Raw genomic sequence first — 19,026 nt, forward strand, 5'->3', positions numbered from 1 at the left:
CATTCTAAAAATCTTGATCTGCTAGACAGTAATATCTCGTTGAATTGTATGTAAAGTTATGAAGTTTGGCTACGTATGTGTTGCTGAAACACGTCCTGAGGTTGAAAACACCCACAAGCAGTCTTTCAGGTACGACAGTAAAAAGGCCAATGTTAATGGCTTATTGAGGAAATGCACACAAACACAAAGATGACCCAAGGAACTGTGTACAGTGGAAACCTGTCAGAGATAGCACTACAAATGGGAACTGTTTAACCCAGGTCACAGCAACAGAGCTTCCAGCAAGTGGGGAGAAGATTTAAAAGGGGGAAAATGACATCCTGGGGGCACCTCACTCTCCCTGCAACACCACACCTGGAAACACCTGAGGACTGAACTGTGAGAATGGATGGTTCCAGGCTGGAAGGATTTTTAGCCTGTGTATGAAAACCTGGGAAAGCCAAGGCAACTTGTGCTTTAAGAATCTACCAGCCTGTTTATCACTCAGTGTGAGAATTTGCTAAGTCATATCCTACCTATCTAGTGTGTTAACTCAGTTTGCAGTTTTTGTTAATTCACTAAGGTAATCTGCTTTGATCTGGTTGCTATCACTTATAGTAACTTAAAATTTATCTTTTGCAGTTAATAAACTTGATTTGTCTCTAAAACAAGTGTGGAACTCATACGTGGGGCAGAAAGCTATTGCATACCTCTTTCCACATTGAGGGAGAGGGCGAATTTTATGATTTTACCCCGTATAAATTCTCTGTGCAGTGCAAGACAATACAATTTGGGGTTTACACTCCAGAGGGGATGTGCACTTGCATGTTGGGCAATTCCTTAGCTGAACTCTCCCATGCAGAGCTGATCTCAGCATCCATGTGAATATGGCTGCAGCTGGGTGCGTCTCTACCTGTGTGTGTGCTAGAAAGGGGTTTGAGGGCCTGTCACAGCAGCACAGAGTAAGGGGAACGCAGGCTGGGGGGACAAGCAGGCTCAGTGGTATCCTGGTTCCAAGTGGTGCCATGGGAGGAACCCATCACACACATATTATTCTGTTTTGTATTGTAACCATTTGTTTCAACCACTTGTTTCTAGTTACCTCTCCATTATTTTTTAAATAAACCTACTTTTGTTTTATTACAACAGTGTTTCTCAAACTGAGGTCACCGCTTGTGTAGGGAAAGCCCCTGGCGGGCCAGGCTGGTTTGTTTACTTGCCCGGTCCTCAGGTCCGGCCGATCGCGGCTCTCACTAGCTGCGGTTTGCTGCTCCAGGTCAATGGGAGCTGCTGGAAGCAGCGGCCAGTAAGTCCCTTGGCCCGCGCCGCTTCCAGCAGCTCCCATTGGCCTGGAGCAGTGAACCGTGGCCAGTGGGAGCCGCAATCGGCCGAACCTGCAGACGGGGACAGGTACACAAACCAGCTTGGCCCACCAGGGGCTTTCCCTACACAAGCGGCGACCCCAGTTTGAGAAACCCTGTATTACAAGGAGAGAGAGAGAGAATGTGAGTGTGTGTGTGTTTAAACACAAGAGCTTATTAAACTGGGTACACTGCTCCTGGGGGCAGAGGTTCTCTGAGTAGCTCATGTTAGGGACTGGATATCACAGGGCAACAATTCAAAGGGACTCTGGTACACCTATCGTTAACCTACAAGGTGAAGACAAGGACAACACTGAGTGAGTAATAAGCTGGTGATGTTGGGGAACTAACACCCAATTACCACACATGAGACTCCCTCACGCTGGAGGTAACTCAGTCCTGGGTACCCCAAGAACCACACACAGAATTAAGAGGGAGCAGAGAAAGCCCTTTGTAGTCCTCATTGTAAGTTGCTTTTTATGCTCATTAACCCCGCCAAGTCACCACAGAGGGAGTTGGATTCTACTTCTTGTGAGTCACTAACAGACTTGTTTAAGTTCCAATTAGCTATATGTGGGCACACCTTCTGAAGGCACTGCAGCACAGGTGTAACTGAGGGCCTCATTTGGTCTGTAAAAGCAGCAAAAAAAGAGTCCTGTGGCACCTTATAGACTAACAGACGTAGTGGAGCGTGAGCTTTCGTGGGTGAATACCCACTTCGTCGGATGCATGCTCATGCTCCAATACATCTGTTAGTCTATAAGGTGCCACAGGACTCTTTGCTGCTTTCACAGATCCAGACTAAGACGGCTACACCTCTGATATTTGGCCTGTAGACACTACTAGTCTACATATTGTGTAATAAGAGTCCAGGTTCACTCTCAAATCCCTGGGTGAACGTGAAAAGCGGCTGGTTAGAAAATACTTTTATATCTCAAAATGGGCTCAGTTTAGAAGTAATCAGTGACATCCCAATTCTTCAAAGATTTGTGCAGGTGCTTAACTGTGTGTCTTGTGAATAGTCCTAATCATAGAATTTAAGGTCAGAAGAGATCACAGTGATCAACTGGTTTGATCTCCTATAAAGACAGATCAGAGGACTTCCCTGAAGCAACTGCTGTTTGAATTAGAGCAGATTTTAGAAACATTCAATTTTTATTTTAAAATTGCCAATAATGGACAATCTACCACAACCCTTGGTAAACTGTTCTAGTGGTTAATAACCAGTAGCGCAGCTGGGGGGGGAGCAGGGGGAGCGGACACTCCCACTGAGCAGAAAAGTGGCGCCTTTTTAAATCTTTACTCACCCAGCAGCGCTCCAGGTCTTTGGTGGCACTTCGGCGGCGAGGCCTTCAGCCGCTTCGGGTCAGTCGGGGTTTTTCTTTTTTCTTTGCAGCAGGTGGCGCCTGTTTTTATTTGTTCGCTCCCCCTGCTGCTAAAACCTGGCTTTGCCACTGTTAATTGCCCTCACTGTAAAAACTTTGTGCCTTATTTCCAGTCTGAATTTGTCTAGCTTCAACTTCCAATTATGATACTGCTAAGATGAAAAACCCATTATCAAAATTTTGATCCCTGTGTAGTTGTTTCTCAGGGTAGTCTTCCATCTTGTAAATATACTGTGACACAGCAGGGCTTCTCTGCAGCTTAACAAGCACTCTTTGCTACTTTTTAAGTAGATTTTTGTCTAAACATAAGCACACAACAGACAAAACAGTTCCTCGGCTCACTTTGTCCTGGGGTCTCTGGTAAACTTTCTGCTTGCAGCTTCCTAATCCCAATTAGCTCCCTTCCCACAGCCAGTTCTCATAAGCCAGTTCTGCTCTCAGCAAGCTCTTCAGAACACTGGCTGCAGGACTATCTCCCTGAGCACCTGTCCCCATGTTCCAAGGACTTGCACTGGACTTAGTTCTACTCCTCTGTGGTTCTTCTAATACACAACCTGCCTCAGTCACACCTCCCCTGCCTGCCCTTTTACATGCTTTTTCTAGCCGCCGGTGTAGCCCTGATCCCTTTAATTGACTCAGTTGGGCCCAACTGTTCTGACACACATGTGCTGGGCCTTGTCTACTCACAGAGACCAGTTATGCTGTGACAGATTGCCTGCATTCTAAATGTATAACTTTATTGCCTGTATTGCCTAAAGGTATAACATATATTGTGTTTTCTTACATCCAGCTTACCATGCCATTCATAGTTCTCTGGATTAGTGATCTGTCCTCTTCATTATTTATCACTCCCCAAATCTTTGTATGATCTGCAAACTTTATCCATAATTACTTTAAAACTTTATCCATAAAACTGTATCCAATAATTTATCAGGTCGCTGATAAAAATGATAGTGTAGGGCCAAGAATTGATTCTCTACAGGTCCCCACTAGATGATGATGATGATGATTCTTCATTTACAGTTACATTTTGAAACCTGTCAGTTACCCACTTAAAGTGCCATGTTGATTTGTACTGTTCTAGTTTTTTTAATCAAAATATTGTGCAGTACTAAGTGAAATGACTAAGAGAAGTCTAAATATAGGGCAAAAGATTTATACGATCTGAAGAGTATATCAAACACCTTTATCAACCCAAACTAGTCATCTCATCAAATAAAATATCAAGTTAATTTGACAGAATCTATTTTCCACAAACACATGTTGAGTGGCATTAATTACTCTCCTTTAAATTCTTTATTAATCAAGTCCCATATCAGCCATTCCCTTATTTTGGCTGGAATTTCTGACAGGCCTATAATTATATGCGTTGTCTTGTTTACCTTTGTAAAATATTCTCACAACATTCGCTATCTGACAGTACTCTGGAACTTCCCCAACGTTCCAAAGGTTATTGAAAATCAACATGAAGGGTCCAGAAGTCAGTGGCATTACTCAGAGTACATAAAGTTAAGCATATGTATAAGAATTTACAAGACTGGGGCCTGAAAGACTACACCTGGAGAACCACAGTGCCAATTTTGTAGTCACTTTCCCAGCAGCATTGCACTTGCAGGCTTTGCATGATACCATACCATAATTCAAAACAAACATAGCTTTTAGTCTTAGCCTTAGTTTTGGAACAGGGATCATCCCGCTTGAACATATTAAAAAATACATTGTTAGTGCTACCATAAACAAATAATACATGAAAACTGACTAACACTGGTTAGTCCTTCAGCCACCTACCCAGGAACATAAGGATTCCATAGACGAATATTCCGGTCCAAACCGCCAGTCACAAGAATGTTACTTTCTTTACAGAAGTCAAAGGCCTTGACCCCTCTGTGCACTTTGAATTGGGATTCATCACAGTTAAAGCGCCTTGGAGGGGAAGCCCCACCTGGCAGACAGCACTTGGTTGGAATGCTGCTGGAGTCCATCAGAATCCTCAAACGATGCTGCACGTCTTTAGTTTCATTGACACAGCCTGTGCCAGAAAAATTGGAAATGAGAAAAATAAACTCAAACGTGCTTTTTTCAATTACATTAAAAGCAAATGGCAAGGCCCCAATCCTGCAAAGGCACAAGTGCTTAACTTTACTCATGCAAGAAGTCTTATTGAGGTCAATGGGAATACCCACGTGTAGATAAAGTTAAGCATGGGTGGAAGTGTTTACAGGATTGGGGTCTGTGTTGCGAGGATGAAGATTCAAAGCTGTTAAAAAGAGTGCATACATAGAATACAAAAGTACACCTCTACCCCGATATAACATGAATTCGGATACAACAGTAAAGCAGCGCTCTGGGGGGGTGGGGCAGGGCTGCGTGCTCCGGCGGATCAAAGCAAGTTCGATATAATGCGGTTTCACCTATAACGCGGTAAGATTTTTTTGGCTCCCGAGGACAGGGTAGAGGTGTACCATTTAGAAGTCAAATGTTTGAAAAATCATTTTCTCCTTTTACCTATATGCAAGGCTGCTGGATTGTCACGGTGGTAAAAAAATCTCCGATACCATGAGTTTTCTGTTTATCCATGACTTTTTTTTGTGTCCATAATTTTAATAAACTCACGGCACAGCAGCAGCTCTTGTCCTGCAGGTCCGGGTGTGGCTCCCCGTTCTGTTTGGCGTGACCCGGTGCAGAAGGCTGCAGCACCACTCAGGTTTGGCCCTGCTATCCCACTCTCAGGACAAAAGGCCAAACCTGAGCAGCACTGTGACGCTGTACACCAGGTTGCAATATCTGGAGCAGGGAACGGCCCAGACATGTAGAACAGGAGCTACTGCTGTGGGGTGGGCTTGCTCTGCAGCCTTGCCCCACCCCACAGGTGCAAGACCTAACTTCCTCTCGCACATGCCTCCCCCACTTTAAATGGCACTTCCATGACTTTACACCTGTCATGGAGTGTGGGGGAATCCGGCTCTGCACCCCTCTTCCTGGGACTCACAGTGACTCTCAGCCAGCCAGTAAAACAGAAAGTTTATTGGACAACAGGAATGCAGGATACAGCAGAGCTTAGAAATACGGCCAGGACCCCTCAAACTGGTCCTTCTGGGGGTGCAGGGAGCTTAGTTCCCAGCTTGGGATTCCCTGCACTGCACCCCCCAGCCCCAAACCGAAACTGACCCAACCCTCTCCAGCCAGCTCTCTGCCTTTGTCTAGCTTCCCGGGCAAAGGTGTTGACCTCCCCTCCCCGCTGCCTAGCTCAGGTTACAGGCTCAGGTATTGTCCATCACCTAAAGTCCTCCCCGGCTCTCCCATCCCCCACACAGACAGTCCCTACTCCATCACAACACCCCATTTTCCCCCTTAAGCCCTTGACTTTTACTAAATGTACTGTGACTTCTCGGTGATTATTTGATAATAAAATGCAGTGACAAATCTGCAGCCCTCCCTATATGCCAAGAGCTCAGTGCAAAACTAAATGAAAGTTGGTGGTTTCTCTGAGTCTGTGTGAATGTCAAAGCAAAAATACAGAATAATGTTTATAGCCCCTTTCATGTTCAAAGCACCTTAAAACCATTATCTAATTTGAGTACCACAATACCCGTTTCGGGTAGGTAATTTAAACCCCAGTCCTGCAAGGTGCCCCTTACAGGAAGACCCCTGTAACCATGCAGGGCTGTGTGGCTTGGAGGATCAGGGCCTAAGCATTATTTAACTGGTTTATCCCATTCCACAGAAAACCCCAGCAGGAGCAGGCCTTCAGACAAGAAAAGTCTGTGGTGAAAAAACTTGAGAAGGGCACCTGATTGTTTTGTAGGGGATAGAGGTATCTTTCTACCTGTTACAGGGAAAGCTGAGTCAGATGCCATTTTGATTTTCAGTATATCTGTAGAATGTTACAGTCACTATGTTTTCTTACGATCTCCCTCTCTCTGAGGCTTAATATTTGGTCATTCTTTTCAATTGTTTTCTGATTTCAGATTAAAGCAATCTTGACTGAAAAATACCTGCATTGCTCTTTATTTGTGGGGAAATGTAACAGAGAAGCTCTAATTTTTCTAAATGAACATACAAGTAGACATTCAAGCCAACATCACTGATCTCCGATAACAGCCAAATTGATTTTGCAGATAACTCATTGCTGCAATTGCTCCCTCATATAACAAACCATTATATAGGTTCTTCATCTCTCCTTCCTCCATCATCATTTAGGAAGCAAACACCATAGTGATTTGCTCTACCCATAAAGAACATTGAGAAATGTCATTTGGAGTAATGTGTTACAGTATTGTTATAAATTATTTTTAAATGATGGTGTGAAAAATGGTACCTTGTGTCCATATGCTCAGATGGCTTTTTGTTCTCAGGGATAATGACAGTAATGAAAGTTTGGAAGCTAAAGAGGCAGATACCTGCTCTCATGTCACAGAGATGACCTACACAGTATGAACTGAAAAACAGTAATGCAATTGTAACTGGGGTTTCAGCCATTCATAGTATAAAGTAATTGATAATTTGTTCAGAGAGATTTCAAATCTCACAGTGTGGCATACTGGTGCTCTTCTAATCACCTGAATGACCTCAGCAATATTAGGTCTCTCCACATTGCACTGTCTAAGGGATCCAGATCATTTGCAAATTCAAGTGCCGGTAAAATATTGAAACAATCAAATAGTTTTAAGTCCTCATACCCAATGATTTGCAGCTTACTCTTTTTTTTAAACAAGCAGTTTGGAAGAGAAGGGAGCAGCATTTTAGCACCACAGTTTAAGAAATACTGAAGAGAGTTCAAAATGTCATAGGCCATTAGAGCCAGGTAACCAAACTGCAGCACTGCTGTGCAGAGAAATCTGTCTTTAGGAATGGCCTTAGGACTCTTCCCCCTACGAGCCAGAAGGCCCGTTGTGAGATTACATTCTGCACAGTGGGGAATCTTTGACATCCTTATGGACTTTGAACATGAAACTGATCAGGACAGGGTCATCCTCTTAAGGAACTGCTGGGATTCAAGGGCCAGCCTTCCTTCTGACAGATGTTATTTCAACTTGTGACAAGTTTCTTCTGCTTGTGAATTTTCACTTACCTATAACTAGTGCAGTATAATCATCATTTGAACTGGATATAATGGATTCTATAGAATGAATGTATTTGATCTGCAACAGAACAGAAAAAAAATGCAGAAATTTTCAGGAAATGCCTGACACACTTTTCATGCTTAACTGTGTTTTTTAAAAAGTCTTGTATACTCTTATATCCAGACACATTTAGGGCCAAATTCAAAAAGGTACTGGGGCGTTGTTCCACTCAGTGTTGCAATGGCTGACCCTTAGGTGCCCTGCCACCCCGTGAAATTGTCAGCCCTGACCTAGGTGCCTAGGCTCCCCATATAATGGATAGGGAGAATCAGGTACCTAAGAAAGGGATCCTCAGAAGCCAGCAAGCTGAGTTACACTATCCAGAAGTGAACTGTGAGGAAAGGGCTTTGGCCCAGATTCTCACAGGTATTTAGGTGCTTGATGGACCAGAAGTAGGTACCTCCCTCCACTCATGATTCTCAGCCATGAACCCTCTCCTGGAATTACATGTCTAAGCCAGGTCAGCCCTTTCTTGTGAAGGAAGGGGACCTCAAACCTGAATAGTCAATAGCTTCATGGTCGTCTTCTTACCACATGTGCAACGTGCCTCAGGTGGAACGTGACCAGGATTCATCACCTTATTTGGTCTGTTGGTTGGATCATCATTTTCCCTGGCCTGGGCTGGGTACTGATGGGGAGTGAAACATGAACACTGATCCATGCCCTCCAGCTTAACGGTTAGGGCACACAACTATGATGTGGGAGAGCTTGGTTCAAGTCCTTGCTCCAAATTGGGCAGAGAGGGGACTTGAACACCAGGCTCCCACTTTCCAGGTGAGTGTCCTAAACACCCTGGGTGGGAGAGAGAGATTTTCTCTCTTGGCTGTATCAGGTTTTGTGCATGCTCAAAAGTGGGCCTAAGGAATAGTCCCTGCTGGTGACAGAGACAGAGGAGACCTCTGCCTAGTTTGAGAATCCTGCTTTGGGGATTCTGGGGCTTTGACTTGAGTTAGGGCTTTGAGCAGCTTGCTGGCTGTGGGAGAAAGTCACTGTTTAGGTGGCTCTGTGAATGCTGACAAGTGGAAGCTTAGGCACCTATGGGGTGAGGTAGCAGTTGAACAGACATTTTGATGACGTCAGTAGTGCCTAAATGCTGGACTTAGGCACCTAAGTACTTTTGTAAACTGGGCCATAGGGAATAGGGCATGATGCAGTTATTAATAGGGAAAATTGTGTGCTAGTCTCTCAAACACTGCCTGGAAAGTCTGGCATGAAAGGTCCACTCACAAAACACATGAAGCAGCTGACATGAGAGAGCCCCCTACCCCAATAATGTTACATATGGTCTTAACTTCAAATTAAAACATCAGCCACGGAGGCCAGACCAATAGATCTCCTACCTGACAAACCAGAGTCCTCGTCTTATCCAGCTGGATTCTCAGTTCTGGTGTTTCATTTCTGAGGTCACCAAAGGCTGGGAGTGCCACAGAAGCAGCATGAGTCACCCAAGGGGGAGAATGGGCTTTTTTAGCTCCACAGTGACTCTGGTCAAACAAGGAGAAGTACTGTGGGACTCCAAAAGGAATTACCCCCTGGTCCTACTCCCATAGCAGAATGGTGGGCAGGATATGAACTGGGAGGAAATCTGTGTTGAATTCCCAGCTCTGCCATAACATTTCCTGTTTGACCTTTGGCAAATCACTTAATCTAATAGTGCCTCAGTTTCCCCAACTTTAAATAATGTGGGGACACAATATTATTTCCTTTCCATCATGCTTTTCTGTCTTGTCTATTTAGACTGTAAGCTATTTCGGGCAAGAACTGTCTCTAACTATGTGTAAGTTCACTACCTAGCACAATGGGAACTTGAACTCAGCCGGAGCCTTTGGGTGCTACTGTACAAAAAATAATAAAGGGGTGATCGTACTCAGACGTGGAAAACTCCACTAAAAAGGGGAGGGTGGCTGGGATGGCGAGGGAAGGAGGAACTCAGCTACTCTGTAATTCTTTCCAAAGTAATACATAGTTTTAGCTATTTAGCAACGATGTATATGGTAACAAATATAATTTCATAGTCAATGCATTAATAATACTATTGAAATGTACAAATGAAAGGTGCGCTACAGGAGGCTTGCAAAGAAAACAACAACAATAAAATGTACTGAGAAGTTAGGAAGTAGAATGAAATTTAGGCTCCCAAATACAGAACACCCTTAACACTGCAAGTCAAGTTTTCTTACCTTGGTCACCCAATCATTATGAACCTTCCAGCGAATGAAGGTGATATTTCTACTGTCATTAATGTTCTCCATGGAAACACTGGGGATTTCCTCCACAGCTGGACACTTTGTCCAATTCCTATAGTCATGGGAAACTGTTGGTAACTGAGGGAATTGAGTTTGTTTTGTTTTATAAACTGATTATTTTTAATAAAATGATTTGGTTGCCCAGTGCCTCGGACCTTGTTTATTCATTTATAACTGTGCAAACCATTCTCTTGAATCAGACATTCACTTTGCACAGGTGTTAAAGGAACAACAACACAAGATGCAAGGCAGTTGAACATCAAGCCTCAAGCCTTTGCTAATGAGACTGGAATAAAGAGGATGTCTGAAAATCAGCTCTTATAATTGAATACTCTGGGCTATTACTCTCGAAGTAGTATCAAGAGGGTAGGAGCCCATTGTGGTGGGTACTGTACAAACATAAAACAAAAATGGGACCATCCCAAAGAGCTAGATTTCTGAGTATAAATTATAGTATTATAAAATATAATTCTGCTCTCACTTAGCCAGGTGAACATAAGGAGCAACTCCACTGAAATCAATGGGAGTGATACAGTCATCAAAGTGGTATAAGTGAGACAGAAATTATAAAACCAATTTGTTCTTAATTAAATGGATACTACCAAGTAGCTTAGGCCAAAATTGTAGATTTTTTTGTTAAAAATAATATAAAAATGACTAAATCTGACATTAAATGTAATTGTAATGGATTTTTTATTTCAATAACAGAATCCCTTGCTGTGTTTACAGTCTACTCATTCCAGCATTGTGTCAATTAGAACATAAGAATCAGGAAGTGGGATTGTTGGAAAACTTCTGAGAGCAATATACATCCCTTCTCCTTCCCCTACACTTCAACATCCAGCCACTCACTCCCAGCAACTAGGCTGTACGTTACACCACGAACCTAAGAACAAGACAGAATTCACTTCAGCAGCCTGTCGCTGGTGCTTCTCAATTGACCAATGGGCTCATTGTTCAGCCACAAGATCCCTCCTCCGACCACTGGCTCTTTCTCCTCTCTGGTCTATAAGCTTTTATAAACATAGTTTTAACTATAATTGTTTATCACTACAGCCTTTAGAGAATGTAAAGCACTGTTTTAAAATGATCAGTATTTATTATCATTGCCATCAACTGAAGTATTTGTAGGTGCTCAGGTGTCAGTAGCTAGCCAGACCCTAGTGATCTAACGAATTAATGAAATCCACCATCTGACAGCTGGATTCCCTAGAGCTGTATCTTGTGCATTAGTACATCTGAGACTCAAAGAAAGATCCTTATGGCCCTTGGAAGCACTTCTAGCAACTGAACTTAAGGCTGTGCTAAGCAGGGGCGGCTCCAGGCACCAGCACGCCAAGCGCGTGCCTGGAGCGGCAAGCCATGGGGGGGTGCTCTGCCGGTCACCACAAGGGCGACAGGCAGGTTGCCTTCGGCGGCATGCCTGTGGAGGGTCCGCTGATCCCGCGGCTTTGGCGGACCTCCCGCAGGCGTGCTGCCGAAGGCAGCCTGACTGCCGTGCTTGGGGCGGCAAAATACCTAGAGCCGCCCCTGTTGCTAAGCTTGCTTGAGCTGGGTATGATTCTTCGCATCATCTTCTGCTGAGATCTAAACAACTAATTACATACCTCAGTGTTTCTCCCACAGAAGAGATCAAGATGATGTTAACACAGCCCTATGGAACAAAATGCCAACAAGTTAGCACTCATAATAAAGGGATCGAGAAAAGAGTTCAAATTTCACCTATAACATCATGAATATTTAAAGCACATAGTCAGTTTTAAACTCTTAGTTTAAAAAGACATTTTTGTTTCTAGCATTGAATTCCCAGTCAAAACATTCCTGCTTGTTTTAAACATTTTACTGGATTGTTCCCAACTATGCTTCCCATTAGTCAACTTATTCATATATTAGTCAGCTTCACTATCATAAACAGCAAAGATAATTAAAACAAAAGAAAAGAAAAAAACCTATTCTGAGGGAGTATGTTTAAGCTATACAGGCTAACTTGTTATACTAAACTAATATTTATTCTACTATATTTTAATTAAATTGAACATTTTGTACAAGTATAATTCACATACCTGTTCATCACCGTACAATATTATGCATTCATCTTCCTCTCGAACACTTCATAAAAGGATAAACAGATTTTTACAAGGGATTCAATAACGCAGCCATTCCCAGTAAAGTCAAAGATCAATTTATGTAATAAAAATAGTAAGATTAATTACAAGTAATATTGATTAATTTGTGAAATAAATGAGATAACAATACAACCAATATCTGCACTTCTGTATAACTGCAGACACAGGATACAATCCTGGCTCCATTGAAGTCAGTGGTTAAACTCTCCTTGACTTCAGCAGAGCCAGGTTTTTAGCCACAATCTATACCACAAACCACTTAAAACTTGATAGCATTGCTGAAACACACAAAAAAGATACAGGAAAAAATTCACTATTGGCATAACAGGCTCAACTCTAATATTTTTAATGAAGCTGCACTGGCACATGCCAGCAGTAAATGTGGCCCCAAATTTTCATCAGGAACAGAATATCCTGTCATCTTTGATTATAATTGATATGAATAGCAGATCATACCTGTAATCTAGGTGTAGAGGCATTGTTTCAAGGCCAATGATTTGACAGTATGGTTCAAAGTTGGAAAGTTCATATAGACGTATCTCTCTGTCACTGAAACATTCATGAAACACCGTGGATTTTACTTAATACACTAGTGTACATGAAATATTGGCTTTTTAATAAACAATAATAATTTGCACTACTATCATACCTTTCATTAATATTATTAACAACCGTATCTCTATGGAAGAAATATTATATCTATTTTACAGATGGACCAAAGCAAAGAGATGTTAAGTCTGATGTGCTTCTCAGATTGATGTAAATCAGGAGAAACTTGACTGAAGTTTATTTTCACTTATGTAAAATTGGTGTAGGAGAAGAGAATCAGTCTAGAGAATCAGAGGCAGAACCAGGAATAATGCTAAACCGTCCTAACTGTTCCTTGTTCTAGTCACTACAGGACACGCCCTCTCATGGAGATTTCATGATTAGTCAGACAGATGAGCCCAGTTTCCTTTCATCTGTGTAATAATGAAGAGACCAAGGGCAAGTCTACACTTAAAAGGCTACAGTGGTGCAGCTGCAAAGCTTCATTGAAGACGCTACCTATGTGGAATGTAGGGCTTCTCCCATCGGCGTAGATACTCCACACCTCCTTAGAAGCAATAGCTATGTTGACAGGAAAAGCTCTCCCATCGACACAGCGCTGTCTACACTGGGAGTTAGGTCAGTATAACTCGCTCGGGGAGGTGGGGGGTGGAGGGGGAATTTTCCACCCCCCTGACCGATGCAGTTATACCAACACAAGTTGCTAGTGTAGACCAGCCTAAGATTATATGGGTCTCCTCTCAATGCACTCACATCTCTAAAAACCTCTCATTAATCCTAATATCCAATCCCATATAACTCACTCTGATACTGAGAGTAATGTGGGTACATTAACAGATGAATATATCATTCTGTCGAGAAGCCACCAGAGCAATTGGAAGTGGTAAAGTACAGTTATTTTAAAGAGAAAATGTTGGCTATAGAGAGGAAAAGAGAGAACAGAAATTCTACTCGTTACATCAGTGTTATGCTGCAATAAGATGTTACAAATAGCCTGGCAGAATGTAATGAAAAAGCTCTAAAGGAAAAAAACTACGTGATCGATCTCTGAACACAGCAAAAGAGAATATTAGGGAGGAACACTAACAAAAACATAGCTTTTTGTTTAAGAACTGATATTTCAAAGTGCTCTAAAATCTCCATGCACGTCCAGATTGTCTCAAGGACACCTTGACCAAAGTACTCCAGATTTGTAACACTAACCCTTTCCTGGATCTTGCTGATGAAATGTAAGGACCTATCAGTAGCTGAGCCGTATTTAACACTTTTGAACCTCTGAATTCCAGGTGACTACTGTCTCTTTTCTATTCACTTTGAATAAAGTACTTTGATAATTTGCTGTGAATAAAATGGAAGAAATGCAATTTTTTCTTTCAGAGAGAATTTTGATCATGAATAGGAGGAGCCAAATTCAGCCCTGGTGCAAGGAAGCACAACTTCTGACTTCAGTGGAGCTGTACCTGCATACACCAAAGCTGAATTTGGCTCAAAAGTATTTTCATTCTTGAGAGCATAGTCTTATTTGCTTCAAAAGAGTCACAAACTTGAAGAAGCTGCAAAACTGAAGTTACATCAAAGTTTTGCACTGAGAGAGGGAAACTACATATTTAAGTGGTGGCCTGTCATCCTGCTATAATTAACTAAAATTTTACTTCATGCCTCAAAAAACTCTATACTGATAGTGAAGAGCCAGACTTTTAAAGATGAGATGAACTTCAGCAGTTACACAAGCACTCTCATCCTAGGAACATAGGAATTGCCAAATCAGATCGATACATTCATCCATAGACCTAGTATGCTTCACCTGGCAGTGGTTAATACTTGATGCTTCTGAGGAAGGCATTAAACCCTTTGAGCGACAACAGATGTATTTTGTAGTGCTATGCTGTATATGGAGGAAAATACTAATCCCAAATTCTAAAATTTACCCATCAGGATTGCACATATTCAATATCAATTGTCTAGGGCAGGAGTAGGCAACCTATGGCACAAGTGCCGAAGGTGACACACAAGCTGATTTTCAGTGGCACTCACACTGCCCGAGTCCTGGCCACCAGTCCGGGGGGCTCAGCATTTTAATTTAATTTTAATTGAAGCTTCTTAAACATTTAAAAAACCTTATTTACTTTACATACAACAACAGTTTAGTTATAAATTATGGACTTGTAGAAAGAGACCTTCTAAAAACGTTAAAATGTATTACTGGCACACGAAACCTTAAATTAGAGTGAATAAATGAAGACTCGGCACACCACTGCTGAAAGGTTGCCAACCCCTGGTCTTGGGACTGGACTGAGGCCGCTCACTGGTCTTGAGATAGGAAGTTATATTTATTCTAAGGTTCAAATTTCCAACAAAGGCATGTTCCCCTTTTCTGACCCATTCATCTTTTAAAATAAAACTTCATTCATCTGTGTTGAAGAGGCTGTATTTTGTTCAAGTCCAAAGTACTGTTCAAATGTGAGTGTTTCATTCATACTCAGAAGTCCAGCAAAGCGTTACTTACCAGGTTCCAATAATCAGCTTATTGTACTGAGGCATTAAAGTTGAATCTGAAATCCATTTCAGTTTTCTGTTTAATACTTTGTTTTCATCCTGCAATCCAAAAGGAAATTGCCAAGAAATTAATGTGAGATGAAAATACATTAAAAAAATATAAGTGCATAGATTCAATGTCTGTATAAATACAAATATTTGAGTTCTGAAAAATACCTAAAGGAAAAATACTAATTAGAACAAGAATTCAGATACAGCATGAGATATTAGGTGTGGGTGGGTGAGGTTCTGTGACCTAAAACGTGCAGGAGGTCAGCCTCTGATCACGATGGTCCTTTCTGATCTCAAAGTCTATGAGTCTGTTAGTTAATTGGGTGATTGATGTGTGATTATATAGAGGTCAGCTGGCCTATTAAGGAAGGAATCTGCCTCAGGGAACCCCGTGCAGTCCTATGTTAGCATTTAACCATTGTGACCACTGGTGCACTTGACAATTGGATACACAATGTTAGTCTAACAAAGACCAGAGAAGGCCTGCTAGTTTACCCTGGCTTTGCAGTATGATGTGAGGGTTAAAAAATTCCGGCTGCATTGGACTGAGGATGAACCATGGAGCTGTGAATTCTCAGCCTCAGTCTCTAGTGCAAACACCCTGCAGCCAGTTTGTAAATCTGTGGACTGGCAACTCTCGTGTGCCTGCTCGGTCAGCTGCTAGGAAAAGAACTCAGAGAGGTTGTGTCATAAATACACAGGACCCAAACTATAAAAACTTTTAGGGCTCAAAACCAGCATCTAGAATCACACTCAGATTTGAACTGGAAGCTAGTTCAGTCTCTGGAGCATGGGTATAATACACTCCAGGTGAAAAACACTGCTACATAAATGGGTGCTGTTCAAGCCACTACCCAGTAGAATACACTGTAGTACTTAATGCTACCAAGCTCATTTTGGCAGGCTGATTTACAGAGGGGTAGTGTATCAGTGCAATGGGGTATTGGTTTACTATGTGATTGTGCCTGGGAGGTAAGGGTTGAAGCTGAAATCTGTATAATTCAGATGTGCATCTAAATAGTGGGAAAGCACTCAAAGCTTTTTAGGTGCCTTTTTTTAATTTTATAAATCTAAATAAATATGGAGGCAGCAAAGGCATAGATAACTATCAAAAGGAAAGGCCACAGCTTCCAACCAAGCAAAATTGGGAGTTTGTGGAGGTTTATTTGGATTTGACCTCAACTAACACTTGGCGAAACACAGATGCCAACGCTTCTGCTCTTGCAAATAGCAGCATAATGCCTTTACAGATAACACATCTAACTAACAAGATCTTTTATTGATCTTCATCTGAAAGATTTATTTATTGTGATTTATAATGTGAATATATCATGTAATATATGAGTTTCAGTGTTAACACACCACTGTGAATTGCAAAAATCCACCAAGGACGTTCCAGAGTTTGACATCAAATCAGCTAATCTAACAAATTGAACCAATAATCAGTTAATGGGACTTTACTGACAGTAAAAACTAATCTTTCCATCGCTTTAAAATTCTGTGAAACAGCTGCTTCCAAATAACAAAAATGAGTTTCTCCTCTCCGACATCAGATATGAGTTCTGAAATTTAAATGTGATATTCTATGTGGAAATACTTACTTTCTAGGGTCAGAGGGTGAAGATTCTGAGGCATCATCAACTATATAGCTTTCTTTAAATGGCATTCTTTTTTTAAAAAAACAAAAACAAAAACAAAAACTCACAAGTATAAGCCGACTTTTCTTCAATTTTAAGTTTCTGGTCCAGATGGAAACCAGTCCATCCTGCCCAACACCTATGATGTTATTATCCACTGTAGGAGAGATGTGGAGGAGGGGTTCTCTGTGTGGCATCTCTGACACTGTAGGTAGATGGTGAAATATTTGCTTGGTCCTTGGTTGGTACTCTTCCTTCGCATGGCAATACAGTTACATGTGAAAACAAAATTACATTCAATAAAGTTACACCAGAATATAGCTTGTCTGAGATTCCCTTTAAATATATAATTACACACTTACACAAACCTAACACTAAAAACTTGTGAAAGAAGTTCTAATCCAGTTTGTGTTGAAGTTAATGGGAGTTTTTCAGAATTGAGTCCAATTTCTTTGTTTTGATACTAAACACATAAGGACTCATGCAGCAATTCATAAAATTCATGAAATCAGTTCACTGCACAAGCATGATGCTAGTTAGCTTATTCATTTGTGTTGTCAAAACAATCTCATGAAGACATGAATGCAAATCTATTGAGAACTCATTTTGAGATTCTGAATGTCAAGTTACGGTGACAAACAGGATGGGATACAGGCCCTTCAGAGTCCTCATATGCAGCACTTCATTCAGTTGCAGGAGGTGAATGTCATGTGATGGGAATTCAGGAAGTGACGCACAGGAGTTGAGCATATTACTTCCAGTGACTTTGCAAACTGATACAAAGTCACATGCTGAAGATTTCAAAAAAATTTGCACAATGAAAACTGAAGCCATGAGAAACTTGCCAACTGCCAGTGAATCTTCTAAGTGAGGCCTCTTCAAGGGACAGGAAGTAGGCCACACCCCTTTTCAATTTTTCAGGGGGCAACTTGATTTCTTCTCTCATCCTGCAATTTGCTTGTGTAACCCTTCTGCCCCTCTGAGTTGGCAGCAACAAGGGCCGGGTTCAGTATCCAGGGGTTCCGTTTCAATAACACAATGCAAAACCCAGTGACCTGGGACAATTACCTACCACCCCGGCGCCTCCAGGAGGCAATAAGTCTGAGTGTAGCAAAATCCTTTTAATAAAGGAGGAACAAACCAGAAGCAAAACCCCCCTCCAAGTACATTTGGCACTGTCCTTAGGGTCTTAAGTCCAATCACCCCAAAGTCCAACAACCCAAAAGTCTCAGTCTCTGGTCAGTGCCACCCCAGAGTTCAAAAGTTTATCTGCAGAGTTCCCTCCCCCCCCCAGGTGGAAATGGGGGAGGGTGCTAAGGGACACCTTACGTGGGCCAGGGCCGACTGCCCGCTTCTCCGTGGAGTTCTGCTGCAGCCTTCACCAGGACTGGCTCCACACCACCAGCTGTGCCGCTCCTTCAGCAGACCCGTGAACCACGTCAGCCATCCCGCAAACCGCTCCACACTGCTCACTGTTCCATGGGCTGCTCCAACGTGCTGCAGACTGCTCCACTCTGCCAGCTGCTTGGTGATAGATCTTCAGGCTCTCCTACTACTTAACACAGCACTCAGTGATTTCCGCTCAGTAAACTTAGTTCTTTTAGTGACTTCAGCTCTTAGTGATTTCAACATGTAGTAGGAGAGCCCCAGTGCCACATGGCCCAATGTGAATTCAGGTCAGCAACCTCTAGATAGACTCCTAAAGGATTCAAAATTAGCTCTGCTCTTTAACAGTGGAGAGAGGAGGAAGTGCAATTGGTGTTCCAGGCCCTCAAAAGGGGCCCATACCATCAGGTACACACACCAGTCCCCACCCTCTCTCTCTTCACTGGGTTTTGGAACCCATGTCCCTTGGCTAGCAAGTACTATTTAATGTAGGTTGAGTCATTTTTGTCATAAAGCAGTCTCATAGTTCCTCATTCACATAATTAAGGTAACAGCCCCTTTTTTTCCTTCCTGCCCCAATAACAAAATAACCATCCCATGCTGCTGTGTGTTATGCTAAGTGGAGTGGGTTTTCCAATGCAAATGCACATTCCTAAAATTCCTTTGCCCACTCCTCATAATGTACCA

General features: G+C 42.2%; 1 protein-coding gene across 26 annotated transcripts in view; it reads right to left on the minus strand.

The window, feature by feature from the left end:
• LOC120405806 (WD repeat-containing protein 64-like) overlaps window positions 1-19,026 on the minus strand; it is an 89,414-nt gene that overhangs the window by 45,389 nt on the left and 24,999 nt on the right. For 23 of the 26 annotated variants that reach the window (XR_005598899.1, XR_005598897.1, XR_005598896.1 and 20 more), the window contains 8 exons: window positions 17,022-17,207; window positions 15,276-15,364; window positions 12,677-12,769; window positions 12,158-12,203; window positions 11,702-11,748; window positions 10,029-10,146; window positions 7,797-7,866; window positions 4,514-4,754 (listed from right to left, as the gene is read on the minus strand). Coding sequence is in view for 22 of the 26 variants with exons in the window: in XM_039539578.1 (XP_039395512.1) it covers window positions 4,514-4,754; window positions 7,797-7,866; window positions 10,029-10,146; window positions 11,702-11,748; window positions 12,158-12,203; window positions 12,677-12,769; window positions 15,276-15,364; window positions 17,022-17,207 (890 nt within the window). In the remaining 4 variants the exon portion in view is untranslated. The remainder of the gene's footprint in view (window positions 1-4,513; window positions 4,755-7,796; window positions 7,867-10,028; window positions 10,147-11,701; window positions 11,749-12,157; window positions 12,204-12,676; window positions 12,770-15,275; window positions 15,365-17,021; window positions 17,208-19,026) is intronic. The other 3 variants (XM_039539570.1, XM_039539569.1, XM_039539572.1) reach the window with 1 other exon arrangement.

The sequence above is a fragment of the Mauremys reevesii genome, linkage group 5, assembly GCF_016161935.1.
Source record: "Mauremys reevesii isolate NIE-2019 linkage group 5, ASM1616193v1, whole genome shotgun sequence".
Lineage (NCBI taxonomy): Eukaryota > Metazoa > Chordata > Testudines > Geoemydidae > Mauremys > Mauremys reevesii.